Source organism: Rhamphochromis sp. 'chilingali' (assembly GCF_963969265.1).
Source record: "Rhamphochromis sp. 'chilingali' genome assembly, chromosome: 7".
NCBI lineage: Eukaryota > Metazoa > Chordata > Actinopteri > Cichliformes > Cichlidae > Rhamphochromis > Rhamphochromis sp. 'chilingali'.
The window spans coordinates 15,454,544-15,476,704 of record NC_137934.1 but is presented as its reverse complement, the minus strand read 5'-3'; the positions used below and the strand labels follow the sequence as shown (position 1 = coordinate 15,476,704).

At 41.6% G+C, this 22,161-nt stretch overlaps 1 protein-coding gene across 4 annotated transcripts in view; it reads left to right on the top strand.

Annotated features, from left to right (window-relative positions):
* The window catches only part of magi2a (membrane associated guanylate kinase, WW and PDZ domain containing 2a), a 263,339-nt gene that overhangs the window by 221,642 nt on the left and 19,536 nt on the right, over nucleotides 1-22,161 (top strand). For 3 of the 4 annotated variants that reach the window (XM_080887520.1, XM_080887519.1, XM_080887518.1), the window contains exons 10-12: nucleotides 2,558-3,238; nucleotides 17,409-17,440; nucleotides 20,384-20,591. In XM_080887520.1, the coding sequence (XP_080743646.1) occupies nucleotides 2,558-3,238; nucleotides 17,409-17,440; nucleotides 20,384-20,591 (921 nt within the window). The remainder of the gene's footprint in view (nucleotides 1-2,557; nucleotides 3,239-17,408; nucleotides 17,441-20,383; nucleotides 20,592-22,161) is intronic. The other variant, XM_080887521.1, reaches the window with a different exon arrangement.

Here is a 22,161-nt window from a genome sequence, read left to right as displayed (position 1 = left end):
GCTTATTAATCACAAAAGATCGCTGTTTTTTAACGCCTTCTCTTTACAATGCACACTGACAGTGTCACCCTGCCCTCTCTCCAAAGAGCGTGACAATTATGCCTGCAATTAGAATGTAATTGTTTTCATTATCAACCCAGGTAATGCTGTTTGTCAGACTTTAATGTGGATTGTGCTTCTTAGTCCCACTTGCCCAGAGTTTTGAAAAAGCTGCATGGTTCCTCCACAGTGGAGCAGAAAACACTATATTTAGTAATCTGGTTGAGAAAAAGATAAGCCTGGATGTTAAGAGCTTTTGTGTGGGAACATTTAATTGTTGGCTTGGTTTTTATCTACAGTGCAGTACACTGCAGCAAGCAAATAAAACCACTTGGGACCATAAAAGACAAACATTTTAGCCACTTGTCATATGCACTATTTTATACTTAAAAGGCAGCTGAGACATTATCGGTGGTAATGTTTATCTGTAGAAATGGTTTATAGCTGCAAGCCATCTGAGGAGAGACAGCGCAGATGTAGCGTACAGCTGAGAATGTGAATAGCTGTAGAGAGATGAAGTCTTGATATTAAATCCAGGCCAGCTGCTCTTCCGCATATTTGATATTCTACATAATGATTTCTGGAGTGACACCGTGGTGGGGTCTGTGTAGAGTGTGCCTGCTTGATTCTAAACTTCCTCTCACAGTAAAGGATATCAGGTAATGCTAAACTGGCTCTAGGAGTAAATTGTCTGGTTACCTGTCCATCCAGGGTGTAGCCTTCCTTTCTCTTTTTTACAGCTGGGATAGGCTCAAGCCCTTCCGTGATGATTGCTTTTCCCATATGTATATTATTATCCCACAATATTTCACTATTATAGCTGTCATTTTTCCTGCTTATAGTGATTTTCTCCACTATGGTAAGCTGTTTCTGTTCTCTTAAATCACCACTGCCTTTGTAGAAGTGTGACAGATTGTTAGCATTGTTAGGACAGTCTATAGTCCCTGTACATTGGCTACAATCAGCTGAATTCAGTACCAGCCAGGGTCCATCAGCTGATGGGTCTGCTGATACTCTTCTGCACATGATATTGATAAATCTATTTTAAACTGCTTATGCTGCCATTGAATGAGAGGAAGCAGTGATTGGAGACTGTGGCGTGATGAAAGTTATTATGATCGTATGCAATGAACTTGCAGTCTTGTTGCCTTTGGTTGCTTTAAAGATGGGCACCAGTTCTACAACCACTCACACTCAGCTGACATCCTCAGGGCAACTTTGGTGCATGGAGGTGGTGATAAAAATGAAAATAAGATACGAGTCTCTCTGTTATCGGTTTGTGATTGAATGGGTTCAAATTGGCAATTACATGCAATTTGTTTGCAATAATGCAGTGAGTAACTGTGATAGATGGGCAAATATCACAAATCTGTTGCCATCTACATCTACAGAGGTTAACCAGAAAATGACATTAACTGATTGCATTCAAAGTCCGCACAAAGCCTGATTTGAAACAAAAGTTACTTCGCCAAGGGTAGTTGTTGCAGGACTGCGAATTACCTGCGAAATGACACAGGCGCTTAGCAACAATGCTTTTACAGAAATATTACCAGAATGCAAACAGTTGGCAGCCAGTCGAGTGCCCTCTACCAAAGAGACACAGATGAACTGGGCTCATTGATGTAGTCTACACTCGGATTGATCTGCATTTATAAATTAGACACTTGTTATTTGCAAACTTTTGCCAGTCTTTCTGAGAGTGGTTGCTGTCAGCCTGAGTTGGAGCGCAATTGTATGGAAATAGGTTGCCTTCAATTGCCATCACATTGCAACTGAAGGCAGTTGCTCAGCTGTTTGCCACAACTGCTTGCCAAATGTGAAAAAAATCCAGTGCAATCAGCAGGCAGCCACCAATTTATCCTATTTGAAAAGAGATTGCATCCTTTCTTTACTCTGGTGTGACTGAGCCATTAGCCCATATACAGTTGCTGGTACCCCTGCAAACTACCTCCACCCCAACACCTGCTTTTTCCTGCTGTTTCTGTTATGTCATAATCAGTACATCACGTTTGATGTCACTGACGCCTGTTCTGTGCTGGGGGTCTTTTATTGCTCTGCAGTGAGACAACTAGGACCCAGAACACTGCTGTCAAATTTCTGCAGACTGAATAAGTCTTCTTTTAAATGAAGTGGTTTTAACTGAAATTCCATTGACCAAGGTTATGATGAAGAGCTGTATTTTTAAATTTGAATTTTAATATTTAATATTTTTTCTTTGTGATTTCTTTTTCTTTCTTTTTTTTTAAGAAAAGCACTTAATACTTTGGGCAAAGTTAAAGAGTGGCTTCAATTAGATTTATGGCAATTTGGTTCAGTTCAGGGTCATTTTGTTTTAATTGTAATTTGATGTGCCATTAAAGTACAATATAAAATTAAAAAGAGCCTGAACGTGGCTTCTGTTTATTACAATTCTTGAGATTAATCGCCTTTAGCCACCCACATCTGTGCCCATTATTTCTAATGTTCCAGCTCCATTATGCCTAACCACTATATTTTTGTCCATGCTTTTTCTCTGCAGGTGATGTTATTGTCTACATCAACGATGTGTGCGTCCTGGGTACCACCCATGCTGATGTGGTGAAACTCTTCCAGTCTGTACCTATTGGCCAAAGCGTGACTCTCGTATTATGTCGCGGTTATCCTTTGCCGTATGAGCCAGAGGAAGCTGCCAACACCAACAACAACACCACCACCATCATCTCCCCACTGGGCATCATGGAGCAGCGGCCCATTATGGTGAACGGCAGGACGGGCTACGATAACTACCTAGATTATCTCACCCGCACGACACGCTTTGTTACAGACCCCAGTCAGGACCCGGTCAGCGCCCAGCAGCAGCTGCTCACTGGTCACCCAGCGGACACCCACTTAGATGGCTCGCTTCCTCCCACCACGGGTACTACGCCACCAGACAGCGTCTCCATGGCATCATCGGGCGCGACCCAGGGAGAGCTACTAACCCTGACCATGGTGAAGGGCGTGGATGGGTTTGGCTTCACGATTGCAGACAGCGCCACAGGTCAGCGTGTTAAACAAGTCCTGGAGCCTCAGGGCTGCCCGGGCCTGTGCGAGGGCGACTTAATTGTGGAGATTAACAAGCAGCCCGTGCAGGGATTCGGTCACACACAGGTGGTGGAGCTGCTCAAGGAGTGCCCTGTGGGAGCTGAGACCTGCCTCTTGGTTCAGAGAGGTGGAACAGGTGAGAAGGTGTTAAAGGTAGTGTTGCTGGCTTTGGAGAAGAGCTTGAATCTCTGTCCTTCTTCCTGTCTGCTTGTTCATTTCTGTCGTCTTTTGCTGGTGTGTTTGCATGTGCGGTTTAGTCCAGTGACAGCAGAAATCTGTGCTACAGTCCCTCAGTGCACAGCAATGACTTACTGATCTTCAGCTGCTCTCAGATGTCCTGCTAAGTCCGCTTTACTGTTCGCTGTTCCTTGCTCCTCATTGACAGCAGATTCCACTCCAGCTATACTAGGGGTCCCCTAGTATAGTCTGATTGCGTCTGAAAGCGTAAGCTTTTTCTGTGTTATTTTCAAGCCCACTTTCTGATTTTCTTTTTCTTTTCTTTTTTTCATTTTCACATGTATAGTGAATTTTACCTTTTCTACAAGATCCAAATAAAAGCCCGCAAATCAAAGCATGTCAAAACTGGCACAGTTTTTCCTTGAAACACTGGTAAATGGCTCTGAAGTGCTTTCAACTCTGTGTTTTTCAGAATGGGAGGCCCTCTCACACTCTCTGACAATCATAATTATGCACTGCACTTTGTCATGAGTCACACACAGGGCTGTTATTTGCCGAATCTACGTGTAGCTGAGTGTGTGTGCGGACTGATGGAGGACATTGAGTGTTAAGTGTGTACAAACGTCCGTATTCTTCTAGAAGGCCAGAAACCTTTATATTGCTGTCTTTTAATGGCAATGTCTATGAGAGAGTTGCTGTCTTGTCTTTGGGAAATATACATATGACTCAAATGACAGAGCATAAGTTGTGTGTAAGCTTCCTGTGATCTGCCTACAAACTGAGATTGCCTTCTTATTGAATTGTGGCGGCGGTGCATCTGTCAGCGATGACTCAGCCGAAGCACCGACGTTGAAGATTAAAACGTTAGAGAGTTTAATTAAATCTAGAAACGGCAACAGTGGCTCTTCATCAACCAAGCAGATAGGATCTGTCTCTGGAACCTTATTGTTAAATGTTGTTAAATGACTCCTCTCTTTGCGTTTACCTGTCCTTGATTTATCTTGGCATCCTCTAAGTGATGATGCATGAACTTTAGCACGCTCTCATTTGCAGAGCGAGCTGGAATCTGAGCCAACTCGTTTGGAAAACTGACACTGCTGTTTCTTTTTGTGTGCAACCAATTTGTAGTTCTGTGTTTTGCCTCTTTGTGTAGTGTAATGTCGCATACCAATCATAATGCCAACCGCCTGGGTGCCACAGACACCACTGAGACTCACGCGCAAAGGTCAGCAGCGGCCACTGAATAGATTTATTCCCATTTATTTCTTTATTAGGCTGCCCATGTCTCTGCTAGTGAGCAGGGAGCCAGCAAACAGGGGGGGGAATAGAGGGATGACATGAGGTATTATCATGGGAAGATAATGTTTTGGGTTTTTGGGGGGGAAGGGGTTTGTAATCCAAAAAATCTACAAAAAACAGCATCACAAAAAAAATCTGAAATCTGGTTGTGTTATGTTAGCGCCAGTAAACTGCAATACATCAGGGCGTAGTGTCGCATCCGATGGCATTGATTGCCTGTGACATGACAAGTTGCAAATGCGAAAGGTGGAACAAATGTCAGGGCCACCCAGCTTGCTGTTACTGCAGCACAACTACATACGGCACAAATTTGTGTCAAAGTGAGTAAAGTTAAGAAAATGTACCAGTGGGGTGGAGTTTTTAGACATCGTGCATCTCCTGAGAGTATTTTTGGGATTTAAGCAGGAAAATTCTGCCAGACTTTAAGCTTGTTAAGATCAAAGTACACACTCTTCTGAGAGTAAATGATCACAATAAACTATTTTCAGTTTTGTTAGAAGTCTTTGTTGGTAGAAATTAACATGAGAAATGGGGTTAAAGTAGAAACCTATAGATGGTGAAAAATTTGAAAATGCTTAAACCTTTGACACACACCCCCACCACCACCACCACCACCTATAAAGAGTGGGCAGTGGCTCTGTTGTGCTCCAGGGGGCATTTTGCTGGATAGTTGGTCACTGCACATTAAAACAGTTGTTCTGGGTGATCATCCCATCTTCAGGGATTACAAGGGGATCATTTCTTTTGTGTCCCTCCAAAGGTTCTATGGTGAATATACCTGTGGTTGAAATGGGACTTTAACATGGGCCTTCATTTCTCTTTCGACTGAATAAAGTCTGAATAAAGAAGTTGAATTTTTTTCCTATCGAATCCCATATTTAGGATATAGGAGCTGCGTAGGTTTGAGGGAAAGAGACAGGATTGTGAGATCAAACGCAGAGCAAGACATGGCTGCAGCTTCTCCTTCCATGCTTAAATCATTACCATTTCTGACTACGATGTCTGATCCTCTGGGGTTGTGAAAGGAATACTTTGCTTATCAAGCTTGTTCACAGTGTTACATGTTTGTTCCTGTTAAGGAAAAGGATGCACTGAACTGCAGAGTAGCAACTGACTACAATGTTGCCAATTTCTGCAAATAAGTAATTGTGATTTCTATTCTTCTCATCCGTAAACTCTCTCCACACTCTTTCACGTGATTCTTGGGTAGATGGTAGAAGAGGTTTGTCATGTTTGGGGCACGAAACAAGCGATAGCGTATAATATGAAACAATAGGCGTTTTAATTTTGTCATCCAATATATTTCATCATATCGCACAGCTCCATTTTTTGACACACAATTTTCACTGACAGAAACAAGATTTGATCAAGAATTACCAAAGTTTCTGTCCATAAAACTGAAATAATCCATGTGCACCACACCTCAGTGTAGTCCACAGTGTTCAGGTTGAAGGTGGCACATCAGGTGAGGAGTCCTTTCAGGAGCATGATCAACAGTGTTTATATTAGGCTTCAGTCACACAAGCCTGTAGATCATTGGGCGATGCCAACACTCCCCAACTACTACTAGGTGGATGTGAAACTGAGCAGTATGATGTAAAGCAGAGATTGAGAGATTCAAGGTAAAAGTTGCGCATTCTGAAACATGTTGGATTTAGCTGCAAAGGGTCTGTTTCCTGTTTCCGTCAGGCCTGGGTGACTGCGATCTTACTTCTCACATAAGGGAACAGCAAAATTGTATATCTCAGTTAAAAGGTTTTATCTTTTATGGAAATATTAGATAGCACCAATCTTAACTAACAAATACAACATTTAACAACAAGTTGGATGGCTTTCAATTTTTAGTTTTGATGATGGAACTACCACTTTGTTTCAGGGCAGGGAACAATTGCTTTGACTGCTGTGGCCTTAAAATAAATAAATATTATTTTTTTTAAAAACGGGGCAAAATTTAATTGCACATTCACTTGGAGAAGAACAAGCTGGATAAGCTGCACGAATAAGAGCTGAAATTGTCTCCACCCAAGCACAAAAAAATAATCTGTTCATCCAGTGCTTGAATTCACACACAGCAACACAGAGAGAGGAAGACTGGGGTCTCTGGTGAATTTTGATAAGAGATCAAATAATTTCTAATGATGTTAATGTTTACCCATCTTTCTAGATTTGCTGAAAGCCAACTGTGAGTTGATAAAAAATTTTTAAAAATCCTACACGTGGGAGGTAAAAAAAAAAAAAAAGATAAATGCCAAAAGGTGCACACACAGTCAACCATCTGAAACGCATTAGGCTACATTTGTTCACCATAAAAAAGATCTCTTTAATTTTACAGTGAGAGGCTAACATTAGCCCTTCAGTTATTTAAACGAGACAACGATAGCACTAGAAATGATGGTAGAGTGTGCAAATGTTTTGGCCCTTTATAAAAATGTATCCTCATATCATGAAGGAGCCTGCCAGCTTCACATCAAAGCTACAGCAGAAAACCGATTCTATCCACTTCTATTGAATCAATTGTTTCATGTTGGTCTTGTGTTTTAAAAAAAAAATCAGCCTCATTGCAGTTGTATGCAAAACAAAATCATTTCTAGGTACACGGTTGAATATGCGTGATATTAAAGCAGAATTTATTCAAACACGCTCGTGCAGTCACTGGGTAATCACTCCATCCCATTAAAAGCCAAATAGGAGCGCTTGATTTGTTTAAGAGGCAACCGAGGTCAGTGACTCTACTCCTCCCACAGACAGGAAAGGGATTCAAAGCACAATATAGAGTTCAGTGGTCTAAGTTTGATGGCAATAAGGCTCCCATCGCATTTTCTACTTGATATAATCTCAGCATTTCGCCCTTCATGCACAATACCCCCTGGCTCCCTCCCTGTGCCGATAGGAATGGATATTGATCCCTGGCGGGCACCGCCTCAGCTTTGGAACCGGTGGGGACAGAGCTGCAAGTGTGAACATGGCAGACAGACTGTGGCTTACTGGCAGAGAGCCGAACTCATCGCTCTCTTGCTCTTTCCTCCCCTTCTCTTTCTCTCTTTTGTTTCCAACTATTCCATCTTGAACACACACAGCCAATGAATCACTGTCTAGTTACACACTGATTCCCTGGGAGGCTAGAGGAGGCTCACTGAATCAAACCCTTGTTCTTTTCTTCTTTTCCTTTTCTAGAGAGCAGACCTTCACCTGAGGTCTGCACGGTTTCTAAAGCAGCTGGTGGTCACATGAGGCGAAATGTCAAACCAGGCATAATGTACAGTTTACTCATGGTACTACTAGCAAGGGGAGTTTATGTAAGTGTGCGGGGGCTTACGTGCAAAATTTGTCTGGGGATCTGTGCGGATAAGATGAGGAAAGTGTGTGCCTGGCTGTTGTGTAGGTGTGCGCACAAACTGTGTGAATCAAACCATGTGGCTCGGCGTTTGTGCGAGTGCGTGGGCGGGCAGCAGTGAGGGAGAATGTGGCATGTTAGTGGAAGCTAAATGGTCGAGCATACATGTGAAAGAGATGATAGTCTCGGCAGCTAATTACAGCCCTGCATCTCTGCTGGTGTTGCAACGAGGACACAGACTGTTAATGGTCTAGATCGCCACTAATGAGCCTGTCTGGCATTGACACACATACACGTGCCACCCATACACACAGGCACAATAATTACTGGTGATGAGCGACAGAGTGGCCATTTGTTGGGCAAAAATGGCTCAGGAGTCAAACTGAAATTTAAGGGATGGATAAATATCATAACTATATTATGAGCGTTGGCTTTTTCAAGGTGATGAGGCTTAATTGACTGGAAGGTTTGATCATAAATGTCCTCATTTGGTCAACAGGCAGCGTGCTTCTATTGTCGGGATTTCAACAACGAGTTCTTTGGGAGTCATGGAAATAAAGCTTGAGTTAAAAAAAGAAGAAAAACCACTAAAACAACAGATTTAACTGAACTTTAAAAGAAAATACTTTGTTATGATCAGTTGCTTTTATGACAAAACTTAAACAAACAAAAGTTAAACAGCCTGCCATGCTGCAAAAACTGATCATGGATCGCGCTTTAGGAGCGCAGGCCTCCACAGATCCCAAACTGTTGGTGCACCTGGGAAAACAGCAGGAACAAGCTTGAATCACAGAGGGTCTACCCCACAGCCCAGAGGTGGGGTAGACCTCTGGGCTCTAAGTATCATATTTCTAAGTATCATCTTAGAAATATAGGAGACCGCAGAGGTCCATGTCCCACGGATCAGAGCTGTTTCAATGAAACAAAAGGGGTCTACTATAGTTCATTGTGTATGACCAACTTTAAACTTGAAGACAATAGTAGCAGGATGGATACAAAGGTATTTACTATCTTGCACTAGGAATCTAGCTAATCAGGTGGAGCCCAAGTTAAAGGGCAAAATACAAGAAATTGCATCCTAAATATCCCAAGATGCAGCGATCGGAGTGTAAGTGTGCATCTGATAGCGTGAATAAAAAATTTTATTAATTCTTATCATGAATGGATGAACATGTATTTTAAAAAGTGGTCCGTTTGTAAATTTAAGCACCAGTCCACTCACCATTTACTATTTAAACTGTACTGACAGCAGATCTTATCATTTCTGACCCTCGTCATTTAAATACACATTGTCAAGATTGCAGGAATTGCCACCTTCTCTGTGAGTAAAACTACTCTATTTCTCTGTGCGACAATGACTTTCCAAAGCTGAGAAGTCATGTGCACTTTGCATTACAGTAGTAAATGTTCGGTTCTGTGTCCATGACAACACCAAGCTGAGCAAGGCAAGGCTTGCTGAACAAAGAGTTGATCATACTAACTCTCTTTGTTTTTAATTTTTCCTGTGAAGTCGCATTTTTCCTGTGCTTCTTCTTGTTTCTACTTCAGTGAGTTACTTTACTTCTTTCTAGTTTGTACATACAGCTGTGGAACTGACACAAACAGGATGCACTGTCTAAGTGTGTGAGGGGAACCTGTAATTGAACCTTCCTCGCCTCACTAGCCATTCTTGATCTTTGATGCTGGACATTAGAAGTGTGTTGTCATAGTAACACCATCATAAAAAAAGCCATAACAGTATTGTCGGATTGTGGTTGTGGGAGTTTGTGAAATATGTGGGTGTTATGAAAGCATAAAAGCTGTCAATCTCACTTCCAGTTGACTTTAAGTGTGTGTGTGTGTGTGTGTGTGTGTGTGTGTGTGTGTGTGTGTGTGTGTGTGTGTGTGTGTGTGTGTGTGTGTGTGTGTGTGTGTGTGTGTTTTTGTCACAAGGTGGTAGATCTGTCTGCAGGATTAAAGAGTGGCCATTAAAAAATCAAATCCAAACATATGCACACATATACACACTATTTAAACTTAAGCTTGTGGTGCTCGTTCAGTCCTCCGCATCAGATTGCCATTTCAGTTAAAGGGATGAGCTGTGTGCCTGGCCCTGAACTGGCAAATATTTGGAGAACGTGTCAGAGACTGAAGCATGACAGTTGTTTGGTGACAGATATCAGTCAGTTCCTCTCATCTCTCTCTCTCTCACTTTCTGTTACTCTGCTGTGGGGCACAAAAAACAGCCAGCTCAATTAGAAAGTGTGGCCAGCCTCCAGTGGGCTAAAGAAGCGAGCCAAATTGCTATATGTTAAGAGGTAGATCATCATTTCAGCAGCATTATGACAGTTTTATTACGATGGATAATAGCTTGGCTAATATTTACAGCTCGTCTTTTTGAGCATGTTGGGTCAGGGAAGACCTGCAACTCAAATCTCACAGGTGGTGCTGCGAGTCTCACACCGGTCACAGTTTAATGAGCTGTAAGAGGTGATTTTATTGGCAACCACCCTGTTTTGTCTCCTTACACATCTGTGGATATCCTACAGCAATTCTTCTATTTTGAGACCTCTCCCCAGAAGTAAGGCTTCAATCACACTGGCCAAGAGACCAGTTGGCAGCCTCTTGGCAAGCTCTAGGTCACTAGGGAAATATGTGCAATTCAGGACCGTTTGGCAAGGGGTAGCTGGAAGTTGTTGGCTGGGTAAAATCAGTTGGAAAGACAGTGCTTCACCAAAAAAACCCTTGCCCTTTTACTGGGTACCAGCAGATTTCATCAGTCACCCATAGTTAGTGTTAATAGCGACTGCCCAAAACCTTTAAAAACCATTCACCAATCAGTTGAAGAATACACATTTTTCCCTAGCGACCAGCAGTTGCCAGGGGATCACTGACCAGTCTCAAGGCCTGATTCATTCACGTTTTAGGAACAAATTTCATAACAACATCCAGCAACAACTCAGCAACCAGTTGGGGAATGTGCATTGCAATCAGTGGTTGCCAGATAGCTGGTCTCTAGGCTTGCATGGCTACGGCTGAATGAACTGAGAAACCGAAGACCCATCACATTCATAAAAATTAAACATTTACTCAAGCTGAAATCAAGGAAGAAATAGGGTTGTTTTCTGTCAGTTTTTTTTTATTTAATTAGACTACTTTTGGTAACCCAAGGAGCCCCCTAATGGTCACTACATATAATGCAGGTTTTAGGCACTTAAGAACTCTCAATACAGAACTTTAAATACAGTCTATGTTCTGAACAAACAGTAACACAACCGCTGATATTTTTTGCTGTTTTTTTTTTAATGACATTCACCCATTTTTTCCCCATTGGAAGCTAATTTTGACAGCAGCAGGTTTTAATGAGCCAACATGTAAGATTTAATTTGGCGCTTTTGAGAACCAGTGCTTTCTGTGAAGTCCCTGCCAGCTCCAGCATCTCTGGAAACATTTCCAGTTCCAAACTCTTTAATTAGAGTTTTGCCCAGAAACCAGGAATTGAAAATGAGGCACAACTTCAACCAAATGCCCTTCACTATTACCTGAAGCTGTGCCATGGATGGAGTGGAGTCAGACGCAGTCATTACCTGTGCACTTTTACTGATGTGTATTGCTGTTGTTATACTTATATTGGAAAAGGCTGACGCATACAGTAGGACAGGACACCAGTTAGCTCAGAACTTAAGTGCAAGTTGGACGCTGCAGGGTTCATGTAGCTCTCTGTAGCTGAGCTGACAGATCTGATTAGCATTTGGGCTAAGAGCTTTCAGCACCACGGACAGCTCCTTTTGCCCTCCCTCTCTCTCTTGGTGTTCTCTCTCAGCCGCTCACCCCTTCTCAACTTCTAGCCATGGGGCACTTTGACACCTACGTCTGCATAAATGTCTGGTATGCCTGAGCTAACAGTGTCTTTAACCCGTGGATCACCTCCGTCAGTGATGCCAGGTAGTTCACCCTCTTTCTGTCGGTCTGGCTTATCTCAGGTTCTTTTACCCATGTGGAGGTTCTGCTCTGTTGTTGCCTCTTTTGCTAACTGTACCCTCCACAAAGACTCAAATCTAGGTATTCTGGAAAGCTGTTCATTGATTCACCTTCTTTGGGAATAAAAGCAAAAATCCTTCTCTGCCCCTCAAGTTATAACACTTCAAAAGTCTTTCTTTTTTTGCGCTGATAAAAATGCTCCCATGTGCATTGAAAGTGAAATTGTTATTGAGTTTTAGATAAGCTCCTGTAACTGGTTTGTTTCTAAAAATGTTATTTGGCTTGTTTTGACTAGAGATGGACCGATCCGATATTACGTATCGGTATCGGTCCGATACTGACCTAAATTACTGGATTGGATATCGGAGAAAAATAAAAAATGTAATCCGATCCATTAAATATCACGAAAGCACCTCACAAAACTTGCAACACGCTGTAACTCACCTCAGAACGTTAGCACGTCGGAGCAGTATGCATCACGTGATAGAGCGGCTGTGGCATGCGGGACCTGTCGGTGGTCTGGATAGCATTTGGAGCTTCGCTAGCAACCCGGCATTTCATCTCCGACAAAGTTATCCCCGAGAGAAGTAAAGCAAGTGTGTAAGTCCATCTCTGAATGTTTGTAAAGCATTCCCGCGTTAAGCTTAACAAGCGACTGCCTCTCGCTCTCCGGCTGCTACTTCAATCATGAAACTGCTTAATGATCAGCTGATCGGCTTTTCTGTCGCGAGTCCGTGTCTCTTGTTTGCTTTTGGCCCACTTTGCACCAGACAGAGGAAACCAGCGGCTGAACAACAGCAGCACGTTTAAGCTTGATCAGCTGTTGTTAGAATGTATTTAATATTACTTTCTACTCCAGGATCTTTTTCTACGTAGCTGACGGCTGGTAACTGTGCAGGGGCGGATCTAGCAAAGTTTAGCCAGGGGGGCCGATAGGGCATTAACAGGGAAAAGAGGGCACAAAGACATACTTTTCTTTCTTATTCTCATTTAAAATGTCGAGCTTTTAATTATTTAATATTTATCTGAATCTTACACCCAAAGTTTTAATCTGATGTAAAATGTATAGAAGTCCATTATTGTATATAGTAACTGTTAAGTCTAATATACCCTAGTAAGCTATAGTACTTTTTCCTTTGGGAAGGTACCATCTGTGCAGTCTGCAATTTTGTTGAAGAAAGATGTTGAATCTATTTAATATTTCTTGAAAAATAATTGATTTCTGTGCATTTTTTTTCACACTGCATCAAATTAAGGTTGATTACGTCGATTAAGCATCATGAGGTGGCGCGTGAGGGGTGGTTCCCTATTTTTTATTTATTTATTTTTGTTGTTGCTGGGAGTTGGAACCCTATTAGTTAGGTTGCTTAATATTTATGCTAAGTACTCTTTAAAATACCAGAATAGGGAGGATGGTGTAGGTTTAAGTTTATTAGATTGATCAGTATTGCTGAACTATGAAATATTTTTTTTTGCATACAGGTATAACAGAATAGCTTTAGTGTAGTTGTTGTTTTAAACTTGAGTATGAACTTATACAAAATGCAGCAAGATATTTAAAAAACAGTTTTGTTGATTAAAACACACTATATCGGATTCATATCGGTATCGGCAGATATCCAAATTTATGATATCGGTATCGGTATCGGACATAAAAAAGTGGTATCGTGCCATCTCTAGTTTTGACAGAGAAGAGCCAGTGCTCTGAAAAACATTGCTGGAGTTCTCTTTGTAGCCTTTGTTAATTTCCATGTTGTCATCATTCCACTAGTGGCTCAGTGAGACGAATGTTTTTACAGTGCGATTGGAGTCTGGCCAGGCCAAGACTGGGAAGGCTGGCGCATAATTCGAGCAGTCACCCTTTAATTTGATCCCTCAATTTGCATGTGCTTGAAGCTTCCCAGAGGGAAGACTGTGGCAGCACTTGAAAGACAAGAGAAAGAAAAAGTGAATAAAGAAGATGGAGAATGCACCTTTTCTTAATATGCTCCTGTGAATTGCACTAAAGAAAAGTGCTTCATTACTCTGTGTCTGCATGTATATGAATGCATATATACAAGTGTTTGATGCTTGCTGCATGTCTTGTACTTTTTTACTGATGATTTTCTTTCATCGCTCAACTCAGAATTCTGGTTCTTGTGCTTGGACAACGTTGTAAGCAGCTGAAATGTGTGGAATAACATTTTAAAGGTCAAAGCAAGATGAATTGGGAAGTGAAAGGAGAAAGTATGTTCTTAACTTGCTGCACTGCATTGCAAACTAAAACCACTTTATGGTCACCCTGAACTTAAGTGAAAGTCAGAGTTTTATTGCTGTAGGCACTGACAGATCAGTGATATATTCACAAACGTCTCTTTGCCTAGTGTAGTCGCCGTCCTGCTGAGTGCTGATATTGAATGCTTTAATGAAATGTTTGCTGAAGATTGATCAGAGGTATTGAGTGAGGTCAGCCTTTCCTCATTTCAAGTGAAAACTGAAACAATGGATTCATGTTGAGTGTTCAGTTCTTTTATACTACCTCTGGATCCCCTAGTTACCTTTAGATGAACAGATTTAGACCTAGGTTAATTTTTTTCATACCTTCCTGGTGTGAAACATCACCTGGGGATAGGACATGTGATGGCTTTTATGGTAAATCATTGTAGCTGGGTGGTTATGTAGTTAGACAAATTAGCAACTAGTTGCCTTTAGAAAATTTAGAATTGTTAATTTATTAAGTTGAAAACAATTCATATTATTTAATGTACACCACCGTTTAAATGTTTGGTTACACAGTAGCCCAGTAGCTAGGGCTGCACGATTAATCGTTAGAAAATCGCGATCTCAATTCATACTTATGTGCGATCTCATTTCCAAATGACAACGATTTAAAAAAAAAAAAAAAAGAAAAAAAAAAAAGACGACGATTGTACCGCATTTTGATCCGGGACGTAATCTGCATGAAAACAAGCGCTCACTCTTCCTGCTCAACAAATGACAAGGGCGGAGCCTTATACCACGTGATACAGAAGCTGTGCCGTGTGATGCTAAAATTAGCAGGGACAAAACAACGGAGAGCACGTCAGGGATTATGAGAAAGTGACAGGAGAAAATCCGTCCCGGTCAACCACCCAAACATCAATAACGGGAACCTTATACAGCGCTTCCCTATACCCGTCGAACTCCCGCAGGCACAAAGAAATTACGGAGGCTATCACTTATCACCTGACCAAAGATAGGGCTCCCATCAACACTGTGCAAAACGAGGGATTTAGGAAAATGATCAACACCCTAGACAAACGCTACACAGTGCCGTCCCGCAACTATTTTTCTATTGTTGCACTACCTGCTCTATACACGCAGTGTCGAGCAACGGTGGAGACGGAATTTCAAGCAGTACAACATTTTGCGGCAACAACAAAACGAGACATTTGTTGTTTTTATGTTTATTTATTGTTTTTATGTTCAGTCTCAACTGTTACGAAGTTGATGTGCAGTTAATAAGCGCAATAAATATTTATACTGGAAAAGAAAATCGTGAGAGAATCGTGATCTCAATTCTAAGCAAAAAAATCGTGATTCTCATTTTATGCAAAATCGTGCAGCCCTACCAGTAGCCCACAATCACCAGTTACTTCATTGGCTACACCTTGCTAGTATTGGGTTGGGCCAACTTTTCCCTTCAGAACTGCCAGAAGTGGCATCGATTCATCAAAATGCTGGAAACATTTTTGCTTCATACTGACATGACAGCATTGCACAGCTGCTGCAGATTTGTCAGATGCACATCCACACTCTATAGGAGTTAGATCCGGTTACTGTGGAGACCATTTGAGTACAGCTCAAGAAACAGTTTGAGAGGATTTCAGCTTTGTGACACGGCATTTTAACCTGTTGGAAGCATCCATCAGAAGACTGGTACACTGCGGTCATAAAGGGAGGGACATGGTCAGAAACAGTACTGGGATAGGCTGTGATGTGCCCAAAGGGTACCAAGAAAATATCCCCTATACCATTACACCACTAGCAGCAGCTTGAATGGTTAACACAAGGCAGGATGGATGCATGTTTTTGTGTTGTTTGTAGTGGGCCCGTGTGAATTGGATCCTAAGTTTCCTGTTCTTAGCTGTGGTCTTCTGCTGCTGTAGTGTCTCTGCTTTAAGATTTGCGTTCAAAGATCCTCTTCTGCATACCTTGGTTGCAATGAGTGTTTATTTGACAGCTCAAAGCAGTCTGCTCATTCTCCTCTGACCACTGAAGGCCATTTTCACTCAGAACTGGCGCTCAGTGGATATTTGCTCTTTTTTTTTTTTTTTTGGAGGATTTTCTGTAAACCCTGCAGATGCACATGTGGGAAAATAAATCACATTGTCTGGCACCAATAGCTAATCCATATTGGAAGTCACTCAGATCACCTTTCTTCCCCATTCTGATGCTCAATCTGAGCTTAATCTGAATTAAAGATTTTATTTAATCACATAGGAATTGAATCTCCACTAAGACCCCCACCTTTATCTTGATTATTGTTGGATGACTTGCTGACAGCTGTCCATGTGACAGACATTGAAACACTGAAAGTCAGCGAGCTCACTGAAGACTCAGTTTGTAGGATTACATCTGTATCCGTGACTTTTTCTCTTGAGGCTAAGTGTGCACATGTTCAAGTGTGTTGGCTGGTGCACATTTATCAGTGAGTCATTTTTATATTTTTTACCTGTCACAGCTGACTGAGCTCTGGAGCCTGTGTCACCAGTAGACTGCCCTCTAGTGGCATTTGGTGTGCAGTACATGATAATATAGAACAGTTTGTCTATGTCACATTAGTAAAACCAGAGTGTCTGTATTTGTGAGGATCAGGATTTGTAATACTACATTTTAATGTTTTTTATTCATGCAGCTGATTTGGATTTATGGCCTAAAATGTTCAGCAAACATGCAGCTGATTTCTCTAATAATCGCACCTGCTCATAGATAAGCATTTAGCAGCTGAGGAGATTTGAATTTCCTTTAGGAATACTTGTGTAATAATGTAATAATTTGTCAGTGTTGTGTTTACAGCTTGTTTCCGCTGCCCCAAGTGGCTATAAATATAATAACGCAGGTTTAAAATGCATCAGTATAAAGTTTGGCCTCGCTTTCTATTTAACAGAAGGCAAACATTATTACCTGATATCTCCAAATCAGAATAAAAATCACGTTTTATCAGTAGCAAATACTCTGTATGTGCAGCAGTGAATTTTCTCAGGTCTTATTTTAATCTCACTTTACATTCACAGTTGGTTTCTGCCTCATAGAAATGTATTTGCCATCGCTTGCTTTGTGCTTTCATCATGTTTTAGACTTCCTTTTCTTCGTCCTTTCTACCACTTACAAACACTGCTGTCATGTCCCATTATTGTCTTCATTTGGTTTAAATTTAATTCAGATGTTTTCTTCATTTTATTATCCTCTAAGATATACCCTGGAAACCCTGGCTTCATTGGGTAAAAATAAGCCTCACATCTCATCTTTTTCCGTCTAAAACATAAGTTGTTTTTTTGTTCTCTCAACATTACAGGTCACTATTCACCCTGGAAGACCCCTAAGCAGGTAACATGCAACATCCTCAGAAATCCAGACTATCCACATTTCTGCTTTTTTATTCTGTAGATTACCACCAGTGGCTGCAGTGTGCATACGTATGTGCTAACTGGAAAAACTCTAAATTTAGCAGTGACTTGTCTGCTCTTTTGTCCGTCGTACTAACCCCCACTGGTGACTCACTATATGTCCGTGTCCCGCTTTTGATATTCAGCCCTTCTTTATCGTTATGAGATGGCAGAAAGTCCAAGTAGCCCACTCATAACATCACTAGACTTGTATCCTCCAAGTCAGGCGTGATTCATAGCCTGGCTGGGTGCCATCAGGGTAATTTACACTCAGGGCATTAGGACTATTATGCTACAGCTCTAGTGCTGCTATCCATCTGTGTTCAATGCTTTGGCATGAGCCAGATATGTTTCATCCCCTTTTTAATCTTCATTTCATAACATTTGTCCATTTGGCAAAATGTTTCAAAAGCTTTTCTGCACATCTATACCCTGCTTTTCTTCCACGGTCATTTATCTTTCACCTTCTTTCTCTTTTTTTTTTTCCACCCAGTAGAGCAAAAACCCGTCATGTGGCATCTCTGCAAACTTGCCTTTAGCTTCGAGTCCTGCCTCCACTGCTGTTATAAATACACTACTACACTGTCATTTGCTGTCCCTACAGGCCTCTAACAACTCTGTCCACCAAACACCCTCTCAGATCAGATTCATTTTGCTTTATCTGTGTCACCCTCATATTCCTTTCATGCCTTGGCATCTTCCCAGCACTGCTCTGACCAGTCCCTGACCCCAGCTAATGTTGTCCCCATTCCAGTTCCCAACTAACATCAGAGGAAACCTCAGTTGTGCAGCTTTTAAGATGCTTTGTCTGCTGAAATCCCCTCATTGTTCATCGTTTCTCCTTCCATCTCAACACAATCATCGTCTTTCATCTCTCTCAGAATAATTGTAATCCTAAACTCTTTTGTAGTGCAGCAGTCAGCATACACAACCTCTCTCTTGTCTTGTTTGTTCACCTTTTTGGATGCCCCACCTGCGCCTGCCCCTCTCTTTTAGCTGCTAAAGCCCCCGACACTAGACTTTAGTACTCGTATAATTAGGTGTAATTTGTTAAAGGAATACTTCTGCAGCAGAGAATGAAATATGGAGGACTTTGGCTAATAAGGGAAGACAGGAAATCTCCTAATTGCCATATTGATCTATAGTCCTGCAAACACTCACCCCACAACTCCCAAGAGTTTTATTTGCAAATGAGCTTATTAAGATTTGCCAATCAAACTCAGCCGATACTGTAGGTAACGGAGAACAGTGCTTAATGTGGCAACACATACAGGTGTTTTTCATTCAGCAATGCTGTCAGCCTGCAGTGCGCTCTATTCATGTGATCAAGTAGATCATCGCCATAGTGTGCTTGCTTCAGTGTCTTATTCTCAAATAAGAAGAGACAGAGTGAAAGAGAGATCAGGATGCAGAAGTCTACTCCCCGCCTTAACAAGGTCCCCAGTCTCAGCAGCCTGCCCTATGCAGACGTGCTTCACATCAATAGCAGACGCGACTGAAAACTGCAAAGAGCGGAGCTGCTTTTCATTCCTGACCAGAGCTTCCATGAAGTTGATATTTATTCTCGGTACATCTGGAACCAGATGACCTGCATTTCTCAGTATTAAAGTATGGCACTATGCAGCCAATCTCGCCGTCTCGCTTTCAAAAGGCCTGTTGTTCCCTCCAGATCTGTCGCTCACCCTTTTTTGACATGTCAACATGTCATCTTGGCTATCTGCTTAGTGTCATGCCATGACTCAGGCGGCCCCGCTTATCTGACACATCAAGGCTGACACTTTGACTGGTGATGTCAAAACTGCCTTTGTCACCTCCAAAGCTTGACAGCACATTTTCAGATGTCTTTCTGGATGAAAGTTATCCGATTTCTGATTATATACCACACTCTACCTTACAGATAGAGAATAACTTTTGCTCTGGCCCTTAGAATCGTCTATCATTTTTTTTAAATGTCCATCTAGATGTGCCAATCACATATGTCAGGTGCTTTCCTCCCTGCACACATCCCCATAAACACTGTGATCTGAATGCCAAATAGAAACAGCTGGCAGTATTTTGCTTATTTCTACTACTAACCTCACTAACATGCTTGAATTGACAGTTGGCGAAACACTGCCCCCTAACAGGAAATATTGAACCACATCAATTAGGTGCAGCAGGCCTGTCAAGCTTTGTTCTTTCCCAGATGTTAAAATATTTTAGCAGGGCTGCCTATTGTAGTCACATTTGGGGTATTTCTTTAGTTGTCATAGTTATCTCAAAAATACAAGGCGAAGGCTGACTTTGCAAAATGCTGCATTCCTGATGTTTCAATCAAAGATGTAAAATTATAATTCTGAATACACATCATCATTAAAACAGTTTGGAAAAAACAGTAAACGGCGAGTTCAAGTGAGTCTGTAACTGACACACTTTGGTGCTTTTTTTAATGCCCAGGGCATCATCATCAGTTTCCTGAGTTGTCTTTTTGCCAAAGCTAAAAGCATCAAGTCTTTTCCAGTATGTTTTTTCTTTCACCACATGTTTTAATCTTAAAATGAGAAGGAGACAGATGTTACGGTTACATGAAAACATGTAAATTGACAGGCACCTTTTTGTGAGTCGAAAGCATAATTTTTTTTGTTAGAAATGAGTAGTTTTCCTTACTTTTCTCTGAAAATAGACATGCATTATTAAGTTGTAAATATGTCCGAGCAGGCAAAGCTTGACGGGTGTAGCAGCCATAAATGGGCGCGGCAGGGTTTAGTGAACTGTCACAGCTCCTTAAACGAAACCGTGCCTAGGAGTTTACGGTTCTTACTGTGATTTTGAGGATGAAATCAAGCATCAGGAGTGGGAGAGCAGGAAGGGAAATACTGACCGCTCATGCCGCTGTGCTTTGCAGGTGCTGGAGCAGTGGGAGTCCCAGCAGGGCCAGAGCAGCCCTGCTCAGACCAGCCTGTCGGTTCCTGTTATCCCCCACAGCGCCCCCTTCCCAACACACCATCTTCACAGGGCCTCGGTCCCTGAGTCTGCCTCCGAGGCCTTGGCCCTGGCAAAGCCAGACCCATATGACCTTTATGAGAAGTCCAGGGCTATCTTTGAGAGTAGGCGTAAGTACCAGCGTTGATACTGCAGGTGAAGTGCTGTGAAAACACACTCCTCTCTAGAAATCAAGCAGGCCAGCTTCTACGAGGGAAGGCAGAGGAGTGAAGAGCGATCACTCTTTCTCTCAATCACAGAATTGATTCATTGTCACTTTTGTTGCTCCACAGAAATCTGAAAAAGTCTTCTGAAATTTGCTGACCTCTTTCTTCAGAGCTGAAGATCTGTGTCTGAACTTTCCACACAATAACCACGAGTATAAAATAAAAATCAGAAGCTGTGTAGATAACTAGAAATACTGATCATTGTAAACTGAGAAGTGTCCCTGAATAATCAGACAGGTGCTTCTGCACAGTTATATTTCCATCCTGTGACTTGTAAAATTATAAAATTCTACATATTATTGCGATTGTGCATACATCATTCTTTTGCTCAATTGAGCATTTTAATCAGTAGAAAGTAGGACATGCTTTTTATGCACATTTGTATTTGCAGAATAAGGATTTTAGTAACATCACAGATCTATATTATCATAGCACACAGGTACTAGAATTAGTTTTCTTAAATTCTGTAACGAGACATTTACACTAAATATTATTGTGTTTCTTTCACATTATTTCACATCATCATTTCACATTCTTTCCTACTTGAAAGTAAAATGTGTTTCTGGGAAACATAGTGAAATACGGATTATGTTGAGTTGGCTTTTCCACTCTCACAGTGGTGTGTAAGCCAGTTTCTTCACTGATTCTCTTTAGAGGTTAACATCTGCCTTGCATATAACTGATAACAGGTCTCATGGATTCATGGCTTGACAGTATCTTTCCTCTGGTTTATTGGAGGATATTGCTATAGTAAAGTTACAGTAAAGTTTTTATTGTTAAGGCTGCTGTATATGAGGTACCTGCTATTCAAGAGGACACGGCTGTCAGAAAGTCTTCTCATCAAATCTTCCTGTTTCGCTCACTGTCGCTTCCTCCTCTTCTGTGGCGGATGCCGTGATCACTGCTGCCTTCCTCTCAGTAAAGGTCAGGGGTTGTGCCTGGTAATGCTCAGTAGGAAAAACACACAGACAGATTTTAGCAGTGCTCCATTTGACCGCCTCACTGGTGTAGGTAAAGCTGGGTGTGACCTTTTATTTAGCATCACAACCTCAGGCCAGCCCAGACTCCGTCAGCTGTGGTTAAGTTCAGTCTTCTCTGACCCTTAATAAATTAATGTCAGCGATTACATAAACAGACTGAGGTATAGGATCAGGTATTTCAAACTCTTTAGCATACATTCTCAGCTTTATGAGCCTGTATTAAAAATGGTCACAGTAGGTTTTGTGGGTTATTCAGTGTGACAGGGAAAAGCAGGTGTTCCTGTTTTGTTGTGTTTTCTTAAATATAATTTGACAGTTTCATACGCATTAAAGTCAAAGACACTTCAAAGACGGACATGTGAGATCCTGAGTGAATAAATCCCAAGCAGGCTGCATTGCTTGAAACCACTCGAGATTTTGTGTGCGTGTGTTTGTATCTTTGAAGAAGATTGTTCGAAGATTGTTTAGACCAGTGCTCCCAACCTTTTTTCATC